Source organism: Chelonoidis abingdonii, chromosome 3, assembly GCF_003597395.2.
Source record: "Chelonoidis abingdonii isolate Lonesome George chromosome 3, CheloAbing_2.0, whole genome shotgun sequence".
Taxonomy (NCBI): Eukaryota; Metazoa; Chordata; order Testudines; family Testudinidae; genus Chelonoidis; species Chelonoidis abingdonii.
Window position 1 is genome coordinate 48959278 of NC_133771.1, and position 12640 is coordinate 48971917.

At 37.4% G+C, this 12640-nt stretch overlaps 1 protein-coding gene across 1 annotated transcript in view; it reads right to left on the reverse strand.

Moving 5' to 3' along the window:
- Window positions 1-1491: 1491 nt before the first annotated feature.
- The window catches only part of COL21A1 (collagen type XXI alpha 1 chain), a 189651-nt gene continuing 178502 nt past the window's right edge, over window positions 1492-12640 (reverse strand). Inside the window, exons 26-30 of the mRNA XM_032771112.2 lie at window positions 8923-9069; window positions 8777-8831; window positions 8189-8389; window positions 3695-3772; window positions 1492-2765 (exon numbers count right to left, since the gene is read on the reverse strand). Coding sequence (XP_032627003.1) covers window positions 2578-2765; window positions 3695-3772; window positions 8189-8389; window positions 8777-8831; window positions 8923-9069 — 669 coding nt within the window. The 3' untranslated portion in view covers window positions 1492-2577. The remainder of the gene's footprint in view (window positions 2766-3694; window positions 3773-8188; window positions 8390-8776; window positions 8832-8922; window positions 9070-12640) is intronic.

Consider the following 12640-nt stretch of genomic DNA (forward strand, 5'->3'; position numbering starts at 1 on the left):
TCACTCCACATCTATTTAGTTTGCTTGATATAGTGTTGTGAGAGCTGTGAATGCTTTTTGGAAGTCCATATAAATTATATTAACTAGTTCTCTTTTTCCTCTATTTTGTTGGCACACTCAAACTATTCTAATATAATTCAAGAAGATTACTAGAATGGCCTTTGTTAATTCTGCTGCAAGCGATGGATCCTGATATGTGGGGACTACTTAATATACGATATGAACATTAAATTATTGGCAGGGAGATAGAGAAGAAAGAATCTACTAAGAGTTTTCCTTCTGGCTTCAGTGATTCTATTTTCTTTTTAATCAAGTGACTGAAAATCTCAAATTGAAGTGAGCTCAACTGAAAAAGCAGTGACAGGTTTCAGAGGGGTAGCCATGTTAGTCTGTATCAGTAAAAACAATGAGGAGTCCTTGTAGCACCAAAAAGACTAACAAATTTATTTGGGCATAAGCTTTCCTGGGATATAACCCACTTCATCAGATGCATGAAGTGGGAAATACAGTAAGCAGGTATAGATGTACAGCACATGAAAAGATGGGAGTTGCCTTACCAAGTGGAGGGTCAGTGCTAACGAGGCCAATTCAATTAGGGTGGAAATGGCCCATTCCAAGCAGTTGACAAGAAGGGGTGAATATCAACAGAGGGAAAATTACTTTAGCACTGACCCCCACTCAGTAAGGCAACTCCCATCTTTTCATGTGCTGAATATTTATACCTGCTTACTCTATTTCCCACTCCAGGCATCTGATGAAGTGGGTTATGGTTATATCTCATGAAAGCTTCTGACCAAATACATTTGTTAGTCTCTAAGGTGCCACAATGACTCTTCATTGTTTTTACTGAAAAAACATAGCGTTTGAGGATATTAATATAAAAAACCTGAAAGTCGACAAATTAAATGGGAACTTAAATACTAAAATTAGGATTTTAATAACATATGGAATTATGCCATTTCTATGGGACAGATTCTGGTACCCTTACTGACAATGAATAGTACCTAATTCCATAGTTGGTCTTACTGAAGTCAGTGTGTCTGCTCAGGAAGTAATCAGTGTATCACATTCAGGTTCTACATGGTTGGATGGATTTTGGAGATTTCAAGGGTGAGAGGGGGGAGTGAGAGATTTGTTCTTGTTTTTAGAGAGTCTTCTGTTTTGGGTTTTGTTTAGAAAAGATGGAAGGAGACCAAATAGGAGAGCAGCTCCAAGGTATAAATACTTACTCTAGGAGAATAATATATATTATGTTGTGCTATTACAGAGCACAGCCAATTAAAAAAGTCTTGCATTTATTCATCACATCACCACCAAGTCTCTACAAAATTTTATTTTACCTTGAATGTCAAGCTTTCTATCAAATTTTTGTAGCACGACAACAGAAAAACAACACATCAAAGAAGTCATATAAAACTTTGGGTAAGTGCAGTACAAAGATTCTCTGAATTAATTTTAAAATGTATTCAAATTCTAATGGGAATTGTGCACTTGTTTTTTTTACTTAGAATGCAAGAAATACTTCTTGCTAGTGTTGCATACAATGAAAATGAACATACAAATGTCTTGCTTAAAATGGAAAACAAAACAACATAACAAACATTGCAGTTAGTTAGCAAGCACAAATATCTTTCTTCTTGTAATCCTGTTTTTTACGTTTGACACCTACATTCCTTGTGGAGCACAGCAAAGGGGATGGAGCAAGTCTATAATTTTAATGAATGTATTAAAATTGTTAAACTTCATTGTGAAAAACTGATTTTCAACGTTGGTAGACTGTAGTTGCAAACAAATTAAAGTTTATTTTTAAAATAATGCAATTTTTAATATCAGTTAATTTATAACTCATTTTGTTTCTTTAGTTAGAATGTGTCATTCTGGGGTGAAATCTCAGCCGCATTCCATTTCACCCTGGTCCTTCGATAAATTATGATTCCATTTAACACTGACCTTTAGATAAATTACTTGAAGACAGATTGGGTGAAATTACTGGCCAAAAGCTAAAAAAGCCAAACATTTCCCTCAATCTTGTAAAAATCATACACATGCTTTTGCTAATGGAAAGTCTTGAGCTATAAAATATTAAATGTACACAAACAAATGAAATTCACACAGATATGAAGTAACAGCTAGACACTTTCTTTCAAAATCAATACTGTATATGTAGGCTAAATGTGAAATATTTCACAGTGATTTACACCTGATCAATAAACATTTAGCGCCCAATCCTGCAGAAGTTGTCTAGCAATGTTAATGGACTTCAATGGAAGCAGGAGTATGAGTGGGCACTTAAATACTAAAAATCAAATGTCGTCATGGTTCATTTTATTCATGATAAAATTGACTGTCTCTCTGAAAACTCTTGATATTTAATCAAGGCTAATTATGCATCTAAAGGCCCAATATGAATGGAGATTCTTTTTAAATGGAATGTATAACCTTTGTAATCTTTATTGCTTTACCAAACCAGAGGTACTTTTGTTCCTGTTTAAGGGTTATTTCTGGTCATCTTCCTGAGACTTGAAAGACCATAAAAGACAAGCACCATACCTATTTCATGGACTAACTCATTGCAGATTAGTAGTTCGGGCCCTTTCTAAATGGATCTCTTCCTACAATTACACTAAAACATAATGATGGATCACAAATTCCCGGGGGTCCAGGTTGTCCTTGAATTCCAGGATTTCCACGATCTCCATCTTTACCAGGCTGCCCAGGTTCTCCAGGACGTCCCTCTTTACTCATTCCAGGTGGACCTTCAGGACCTTGATGACATATATACAGCAAGCAGTTAGACTATGCTGTATAATACTGTTAAAGATGGGTCTAAGATGAATACTGGATTCAAACACCCCAAAACTTTGGCTCCTATTTCTGTACTATGCTGAACAAAACTTCACTTTCAGAAGAAGGGACTTCTTTGGCATTAGAGTTTATATACCGTGAATTAAATGTTGGTTACAAATAATCAAACCACCTATATCATCTACTGAACTTGAATCAAGATTTACAAATAATCAAGGTGAATAGCAGAATAGATTGAAAATCAAATCAAAATTAAAAGCGATTTAAAAATAAACTTTTAAAAATTGGCTTTAATGTATTATAGTCCAGCTCACTGTGGGCCAGGACCAAAGTCCACAGGCACCTTTCCATTGACTTAACTGTACATGGATCAGGCCCTAGCATCTCTTCCAAAGGATCAATTTTATATTTTGACAGAGCATGCTATTGTTTAAAAAAAATGCTTTCCTTTCAAAAGAAATTGCAGTGTGATTTCATGAATAAATCAACTTGGATTTTCAGAGCCCCTGCAGCTCCTATAGGTGGGAATTAAGTTTGTAGGTTCTTAACATTTCTGAAAATCTGACCTGTTGAGTTTTATTTCTTCTTCCACTACACAAGGGAATTTTGCTAATTTTAAATCTCAGTCTACCATGAAATAGGAATTTGAGTCACTTATTTCTATAAATACCTATCCTATAGTAAATAATATATTCTGCTGCAAATGAAAAGCAATAAAACCACATATACCTACAGTGTTTTCCGATCTAGCAACCAGCATAAAAGGGATACTATTTAACTGTGTAAAATATAACTACTTAAGATTAATCCAATCATGATAAATTTAGTCACCAACATTTTCAAAATAATTTACATGCAATGAAATCTACATGGCTAACCCATGCCTTACCTGGAGGGCCAGGGGGGCCTTGTATTCCAGGAACCCCAGTTCCTTGGCTGCCCTTTTCTCCATTTTTTCCTGGTAGCCCTGTAGGATACCAAACACACACACATGCACAGTAAGCATTGTTTTCATTTGAGAAATTGAAAAGCAGATGGTTAGTGGGGCTGGGTGAGTGATTGTTCAATGCTATGGAGTGTAATTGCCTTATTTATCAGCCTAATTTCAACTAAAGAATGAATAGGAAGTAATTTCTGTTCAAGGGGTGTGTGTGTGTGTAGATAATAGGCGGGATTGGTGGTAAAGGCTAATTCTGGCTTGCCTTTCACTGGTGGCATTTTGATTAGGTCACATGAAAAAATGAATTTGAACATGGTCTCTAGTTGAATCAGAAAATATACGGGTGATCTTTCAAAATGTACATCAGAAATTAAATTCTCTCTCAAAAAAGAGATATCAAGCCAAATTCAGTGCTTACACTTGTCAACCTATGGCCTAATATGGTCAGTTTCTTCGGTGAAAAAGATTACCACCTTTTTTCACCCTTTGCTGAGTAGCCAAGAGGATTAATCAGTATTAATGGAAATAAAAGTATCTAACTGCTGAAGACAAAACTTCAATGTGCTCCTAAGTTAATTTGGTTTTCTGGATCAGAGACAAAAATGTCACAGAGGATTTTCAAAATGTGCATTGAGCCACAGCTGGCATCCTGCTAGTTGGTTTTAATTTACATACCCTCCTCAGAGATTCTTTTGATGCTGTAGAAACATAATAGTTACTGAGACAGAAGCTGACATATTTTGGACGTTACCATGTACCTTAGCCCTGATCCAATTTGACTACGCACTTAACATTAAGCATGTAAGTAGACCCATTGAAATCAATGGGACTAGTCACAGGCTTACATGCTTTGCTGGATTGTGGCTGAAACTAGAGGGAAGGAAAGGAAAAAGGGGACAAACTAGAAAAGCTACAGAAGAGGGTAACAAGGGTAGTAAAAGCTATTAGGTTGTAACTGCAGTAAAAAATTAAGAAAATTAGGCTAATGTTCATAAGAAATTAATTATGAGAAAATATATACAATTCAAAAGAGTATGCCACAAAATTATTCAGGAGTGTAATAGGCTCAAAACAAATAGCAAGTAATGGAGTCTGTGGTCTGGGATGGGGTGTTAGATGGGGTGGGATCTGAGTTACTACAGAGAATTCTTTCCTAGGTGCTGGCTGGTGAGTCTTGCCCACATGTACAGGGTTTAACTGATCGCCATATTTGGGGTCAGGCAGGAATTTTCCTCCAGGGCAGATTGGCAGAGGCCCTGGAGGTTTTTCACCGTCCTCTGCAGCATGGGGCGCGGGTCACTTGCTGGAGGATTCTCTGTAGCTTGAGGTCTTCAAACCACAATTTGAGGACTTCAATAACTCAGACATAGGTTAGGGGTTTGTTACAGGAGTGGATGGGTGAGATTCTGTGGCCTGAATTGTGCAGGAGGTCAGACTAGATGATCATAGTTGTCCCTTCTGACCTTAAAGTCTATGAGTCTAAGAAAATACTAGATAGTGAAGAAGTTTAGAAAACCAAATTCAGCCCTGCAGTAAAAAGGGATACAAGTCTAAATGAAATGCTCATGTACTGAATGTATTTACTTAGAGAAATTATTATTTCAAATGCAACAAAAGATAATTAGACACAGAGAAAAACTATACACCAGAGGAAAAAAATAGACATAGAAGTTGATTTTATTGGAAAAGTCACACTGTCTCCTTATATCCTCAAATGTTAGTATGGCACTTTTTATAAGAAGTGAAACACCCTAGTCTCAAATGATAATCATGTTCTTGAGAAATCTTCCACTAACTGTGTGCAACAGAGTATTTCAGAGTATTAGGGTGAAGTCTAAGGGATACAAGGTAACTAAATCACTTCCGTACATATTGTAGGAATACAGTACAAACTGCAGTTTCCTTGGAATCTTTTGCTGTCCAAAATTTGAGCTCAGAGGTTTATAAATGTTCTTTACAAGATTAAAAATACATTTTCTAGAGGTTTCTCCTTTTCCAAGATCATTCATTTTTTCCACATATTGAAACATTGTATCTTGGCTCTCACGCATTCGGCTGATAATGGCAATTTGCCCAGACTTTCCAAGTTAAAGAATCCCTAAGCCTAGCCGCTACAAATAAGTAGAATAGTGGAGGAAAATATCAATCTACTACAGAGATTTTAAAAAGTTCCCCTAAGAAATTGTGTGTATGGAAACTAAATAAGAAGCAAAGATGGAGAATGACTCAGCATTTTTAAGAGGCCAAAAGAGACTGCAAGCCTTTTAATAAGGGAGGAGAGATCAAAGATCACAAAGAAGGATCCAGATTGTGAAAAAACAAAACAAAAAAACTCCTTTGATAGTGGTTCAAATTCCTTCTTTTCCGCCCCTGACGGATTCATAAAGGTTAGGCCTAACTTAGTTAAGTATCTGAGATTTGACAAGATCACAAGCCTAGCTGATACAATTACTGAATAGTGATTTTTATTGCAGAATTTACTGAAACTGGTTTGATTACTGAAGTGAGAAATGGCAAGAAGAGCACGAATCAAACACAAGTGTCCCAATTAAAAGTACAGAGCATAACCACCAGACAAGATGTAAAGGACAGTTCAATCTTTCCAAGAATATAGGTGAGTTAGGCAACTATTTTCTTGAAACCATTCAAAAGTACCTCCACAATAGCAGAACTCTGACCTGACATACCCCCAGTGCTACCACCTTGAGTGCAGTAAGGTGACATAAGGTATAAATCAATTCAGAATGTAGCCCACTGGAGTACACTTCTGATCCACCTGTATTAGAAGATCTCTAGCAAGGAACCAATTTGTATTGTTCCTTGGAGTGATCAATTAAAGCTGGCTTCATTGAATATAAAATCTTTAAGAGCAGTCATTACTCTCATAGAGGAAGAACACTAGAATGACAGATATTCTCAGATACCCCAGAACCAAAAGGGCTTCATTTTTATATTCGGAGGTAATTTAGAAGGAAATGGCTATATCTGGTTGGGAATTTTCTGTCAAAATGTTATTTCCAATGGTAAACATGATTCTTGTCACACTGAAATTTGCCACAGGAAATTTTAATATTGCAGATTTTTTTTTCTGTTAGGAAACTTGAAACAAAATATTTACTTTCACTCTGGGTCTTCACAAATCAACAGAGTTTGATTTGCTGAACAGAATCAAAACATTTTGGGCCAGGTCATTATTAATATGTGGCTGCCTGACTTCCACAGTGCTTCATGCTCCTGGTTCTCAATTCTCTGTTGAGTGAGCTGAAATGAAATGTTTTCACACTTCCAAATCAAATTTTTCTGAACTTTTTATTCTGTGAAAAATTTCAATATTTTGACTTTTCATCCTGAGTCAGGACAAAAAGTAAATAACATAGCAGAATTTCCCACAGGACAGAACTTCTAATTTTTGACCAGCTCTAGCCAGAGGTAGATTATGCTTTTGGGGGACCGTGAGCCAGAGTAAGTGGGGGGCCCTCCCCACCCCTTCCAGTCTCCCCCTGTCCCCTACTCTGGTGCTCCTGGCGGGGAGTGGAGTGCGGGGGCTTCCCCCGCTCCACAGCAGGAGTGCCATGTGGGTGCGAGGAGTGCGGCAAGCCTCTGTACCCCGACCCCACTCCCTGGCAGGAGTGCTAGGAAGAGCAGGTCAGAGCACCCATTTTTCCAGGGCCCCTCAATTGGACAGGGCCCCTGGGCACTGGCCCCATTGGCCCAGTAGCTAATCCGCCACTGGCTCTAGCAATGGCTCATTATGCAGGTGAGCACTTTCCTTGCTGACAGGTCTATCTCTGAGGTCAGCCAAAGAAAAACATCTTTAAACGATTGCAAAGTGCTCACCATGCAAGTATCAGGCACAATTGCAGCTGTCAAATCTAGAAAGGTCCATATGAGTGCATCTGAGTGCAAGGACCATGCAAGGCTAGGTCATAGTTCCAAACACCCCCTTAAGGTGTGGTGCAGCAGATGAACTCCACTATATGCCAGGGAATTCTGTGAGGCACTCTCCCTCACAGAAATGCTGTTCTATACCACCCCTGATGTAAGACTGTGCCTATAAGGCATGGCTGAGCCCTTAAAGAGACAAACTGTAGGGGACTGTAGGCACAGGTCAAATCCCATATAGTGCAAAGTTAGGAGAAAGCCACAATTTTTTACTTCACCAAAAAATTTGGACCCAAACACTGGTTCTGAAACCACCCATCAAAAACCTGCTGACCCAGATCCAGATTTCAATTTTGTAGCCTCTCTCTAAAGTGGTCGGAAACAAAAAATAAAACCAAACATCTCTCAACTTTTGGAAATGAATTCTGTATCCAGAACCAGACTACACGGTGTGGACCCCTCTCGACCCTCTACTGCTACCCACTCAAGTACCATTCAGAACAACATGTAATAAAGTAAAAGCTATATGTTATTTGCTTCGTGAGATACCCATGCAGTTACCTTTTGCCCCACGGGCACCAGGACTCCCAGGAGCTCCTGGAAGACCTGGAACACCATCATTTCCTGGTAAGCCAGAAAAACCTCTGGGACCTTCTGGGCCTACTGGACCCGGTGGACCAGGAAATCCTGGAGAAGCACTTTGGGATTGACAATGGTTGCAGTTTTGTAGCCTTCCACTCCGAAGGATAACAGGCAACTGGGCTAGGAGAATTCAAATGAAAATGCTTTAGACTATTCTGAGAATGACACTGAGATAACATTACTATGCAAGATAAAAATAACCAAATGCCAAACTATATTAATAAGGATTTAAGATAAATCATTTGTTATTATAAATCACCAAAAGCAAAATATCTGGCGTTTTGTGGAGGAGAAGAAGTTGTTGGTGGTGATATATTAAGACCTACAGACTGGTAAGATTTGGAGACATTATCACTATGGTGTGTAATTGTATCGTGTAAAGCTGTAGACAGTCCATTATGTTAGTAGTTTTGATTTTTCTTAGAACAGGACATCTTTATAATTATCATAAAAGTAGCCAGAGCATTTTAAAGAAAGAAAGAATACATTGCAATCTTTGGGACTTACTTCTCAGTACATCTGCGCAAACCTGCCGAATAAATTCTTCTGAAAATTCCCTTCCCTGAATTGAATATAGAAGAGTTATAAAAAATGTATAGAAAGTTTTTTTTTTTAAAGTGCATGAAAACTGAATTGTCAGATTCTGTACGTACAGGTTTTCCATCTGCTCCAGGTGGCCCTGGTTGCCCTCTATCTCCCTGTTGTCCTCTCGGACCAGAAGGTCCAACCAAACCATTAACACCAGATTCTCCTTTTTGTCCATTGAGGCCTCTAATGCCAGTATCTCCTTTCTCACCTTTCTGAAATCAAAAGCAACAAAACCTGTAACTAGATTTTTCAAAAGTAATTTTCAAAATTAATCTTCATTGTGAGGGGCTGACAGCACCTTCACTGAGATGCATTCATAAAAATCAGTCTGAATTAATTAATCTGGGGGGATCATCTTGACAGGGTATGTTGATTAACAAGTCCACCTCTACAAAAAATTCATTGAATTCTTTGGATTTTTGTAAATAATATTTTAATTCAAGCATGCCTACTAGAAAAAGGTTAATTTTAAATAAATTATCATTACAGATAACAGTTTTACTTTTCTTTGTGAAGATCAAACTTTTAATCCTAGGCAGAACTATTTGATATAACAGTTAAATGAATAGAAAAATATTAAATGACTCTCTCCTCTTTTTGATGATACCACAGTTATATTAATACAGGACATTAAAATCTTTTTGGAAGATTATAGGACTCGTTTAAACTAATGGAGACATATAGAGTATATGTAGCAACACACTGCAGTAGGCTGCGTCTAAACTATGATGTGTAGTTACACATGGCAGGGAAAGACTCCAGCACTGGAGAGACAGTGGGACACTACACTAATAAAAACAGCTTGGGCATATGGTTGGGCATGTGGAGATCCGTGTATTTACCTGAAAGTTTTGGCGTGTCTTTACTCACTTAACCCATGCCTCATGTTTACACTGCTATTTATCCCATTCTAGAGGAGCTTGCATTATGTACTCTGCATGCAACCGCACGGGTAGACACAGCCTAAGGGTGAAATTTTGGTTCCACTTAAGTAAATTGCAAAACTTCCATTGACTACAATGGAGACATAATTTTATCCTACATCTTTACCATCCAGGATGGAGGACGGGACGGGGGGAGGAAATTGAGTTTGATTTGTGGTATTCTTTTTCCAAACCTCAGTTATTCTCAAATTAATTGACAATAACAGTAGACAATCTGCTAAGTAAGGTTAAGCCAATACTGGGAAACATTTTGAAATAAGAAACTTAATTAAAGCAGTGATTCTTCTACATTTGACTATCTACCGCATTAGTTAATTTGGACTACTTTCCAAACTTGGAGCCAACAAACCTCTATTGCAGTGGAATATGGTACACTCCCAGATTTAAAATTAGTCTAATCTTTGTTCCCTTATGAATTTTTCCGTTCAGTTTTTATATGACTTGTGTATATTTTCAACAGCAGCTTTATAAATCTATTTCACTCTTTCCAAATGTGCTATATGGAAGTGCAGAAACAAAGTGACAGACTATATATTGCTAAATAAATAATATTCCTTTGGGAAAAGGAAGAAAATTTAAGAGATCCTTAGTCAAACATTTTTTATACAGCAGTCACAGGTTTTATATTCTATTTCATTGTACAGTAAGTATACTAGATCACCCTACAACAGAATTTAGGGCTCACTCAAACCTGTTTGGCACAGCCCCATGTAGAAGCAGTACAGTTCTTCACCACCGTAGAGAAGGATAAACTTCCCAGAGCTTCCCTGCATGCTGAAAGAGCATGGCCATTGCACCTTCGTTTACAACAGTGTAGCATGCTTCTTCCTCTGTACCTGGCCAGCTCTGCTGGCCTGTGTAGAGCAGGTTGGTGGACAGAATCATGACCCTGCTGCCTTTAGGTGGTGTGCATCCCAAGGGCTCTAACGGGGATTGTGATTATGCTTGACCTCTGTGCGTGGAGTGCAAGAAGGATGAGGGGAAACGCTCCTGAAGCCCTGTTCCCTACAGACACACATGAGCCAGTCATAATCTGTCCCTTAACATTTTTAGAGCTAGTAAGCACTAGCGTTCAGTGAACCCAAAGAAAGTCATTTAGCTCAGGTTTTTCTGCAAATGGCAAGTCAAAAGCTTTTTCATCTCACTCATACATTTATTTGATAGTCTTATCCAGAAATGTAATTGTATAAAAACACTTTCCTACTCAGCAAAGTATCACTCTGTGTACATTTGAAATGAAATTTTGACTTAATTTTTGAAATTATGACTCTTTACTTGTTAGTTTTATGCAGCTAACAGAGTAAAGAGACAGTGTTGGTACTTTTCTTATGCAGCATCAACAAATGAATTGTTGACTAAGTTTCAATACAGCAGGCTTTGACAAGCATTCCACAGAATTCTACTCACTGTTCTCAGTTCAAAATTTGGTTTACAGAAAACAGTGCTCTTAGTTCAGACTGCTTGAATTTGTATTCCCTTTTGTATGATACAGTTATAAATCTTTATTTAACAGACACTTTAACACATTTTCACGGGACTGTTAAGGTTAGAGATTGCTAAGGTGTGGAGCACTTACAACTGCTTTTGACTGCAACAGGAGCTGCGTATGCTGACAACTGAAAATTCGGCCATTTTTTTAGGTATCTAACAATGCATATAGAAGACTAATTCTAGAAACCCATTTTTGGAAATATGATACAAGAAAATATTTATAGTACTTGGGAGTAATTTATTATTATTTTAATAACTTTATAAGCTATAGAGCATGTTTAGATATTTATAAATTACTTGTAAGGTGCTTTATTTTGAAATAAGTTTTAAAAGGGCTGTGAAATCTTAAAAAACAATGCAACCCTAGAGAAAATGGCATCTACTATAGAACGAAACAGCAGGCAGCAAGCCAACCTAAGAAACCAAGACAAAATACTGGAATCATCAGCACAACTGCCTGCAGAACCTGCCAAGAAATAAGATGAAACTGCTGAAAGAAGGTTTTCTACAGCAAATTTTGGTCTTGTAATGGCCAGCCACATCCAGTGTGTGGCCTTGTTTGTTGACCCTTGCTATTGGCAGAGACAATCAAGAACAAGAGAGGAGCTTAAGAAATGCTGAAACAGACTAGTTAGAGAGATTTTATATTAAAACAATTCCTTTAAAACAAGTACTAAAATAAAAATATTTTGTAAAACCCCAAAACCCTAAAATAAGCGTATATTGTAAATTGTACAGCTCTTATGAGTATACAAAATGAAATTGTATTTTTTTGGAAAAATGTATTACAGAGAGTATTAGAAAAATGTAAATAATGTCCATATCCCATGAAAGTATACCCCAGTATTATGGTGATTTAGAAAATGCAGGAGATCAGATGAGGAAAGCTGGATGATTCTATGACAATCTTTTACTGAACTAGGCCATGATTAAGCAAGATACTTAAGCACAAGTGTAATCGTAAGGATGGTTATAGTTCCATCAAAGCCTATAGTATTATTCAGTTGTTTACAGTTGCACACTTGCTTAAGTACTCAGCTCAAGTGGGGCCCTAAAGAACAAGTTCAGCTACTGAAATACAACAAACCTCCTTTAAGCAAAACCCAACAAGGGATTGCCAAAAACTGACTGAGTAAAGGAATTTCCTAATAAAGGTGAAACAGAGTTATACTGAACGGGCCCATGTACACTGATTTCATTTACCCTAGAGTCAGAACAATGAGCAACTACAATGAAGCTGATTAATTAGATTATTTTTTCTTTTTTAGTTTTTATAAACAGAACTATAGGCACCCATATAGTGGTATGGGCAGATGTCCCATAAATTAAAAAGCACAACATAAACTTA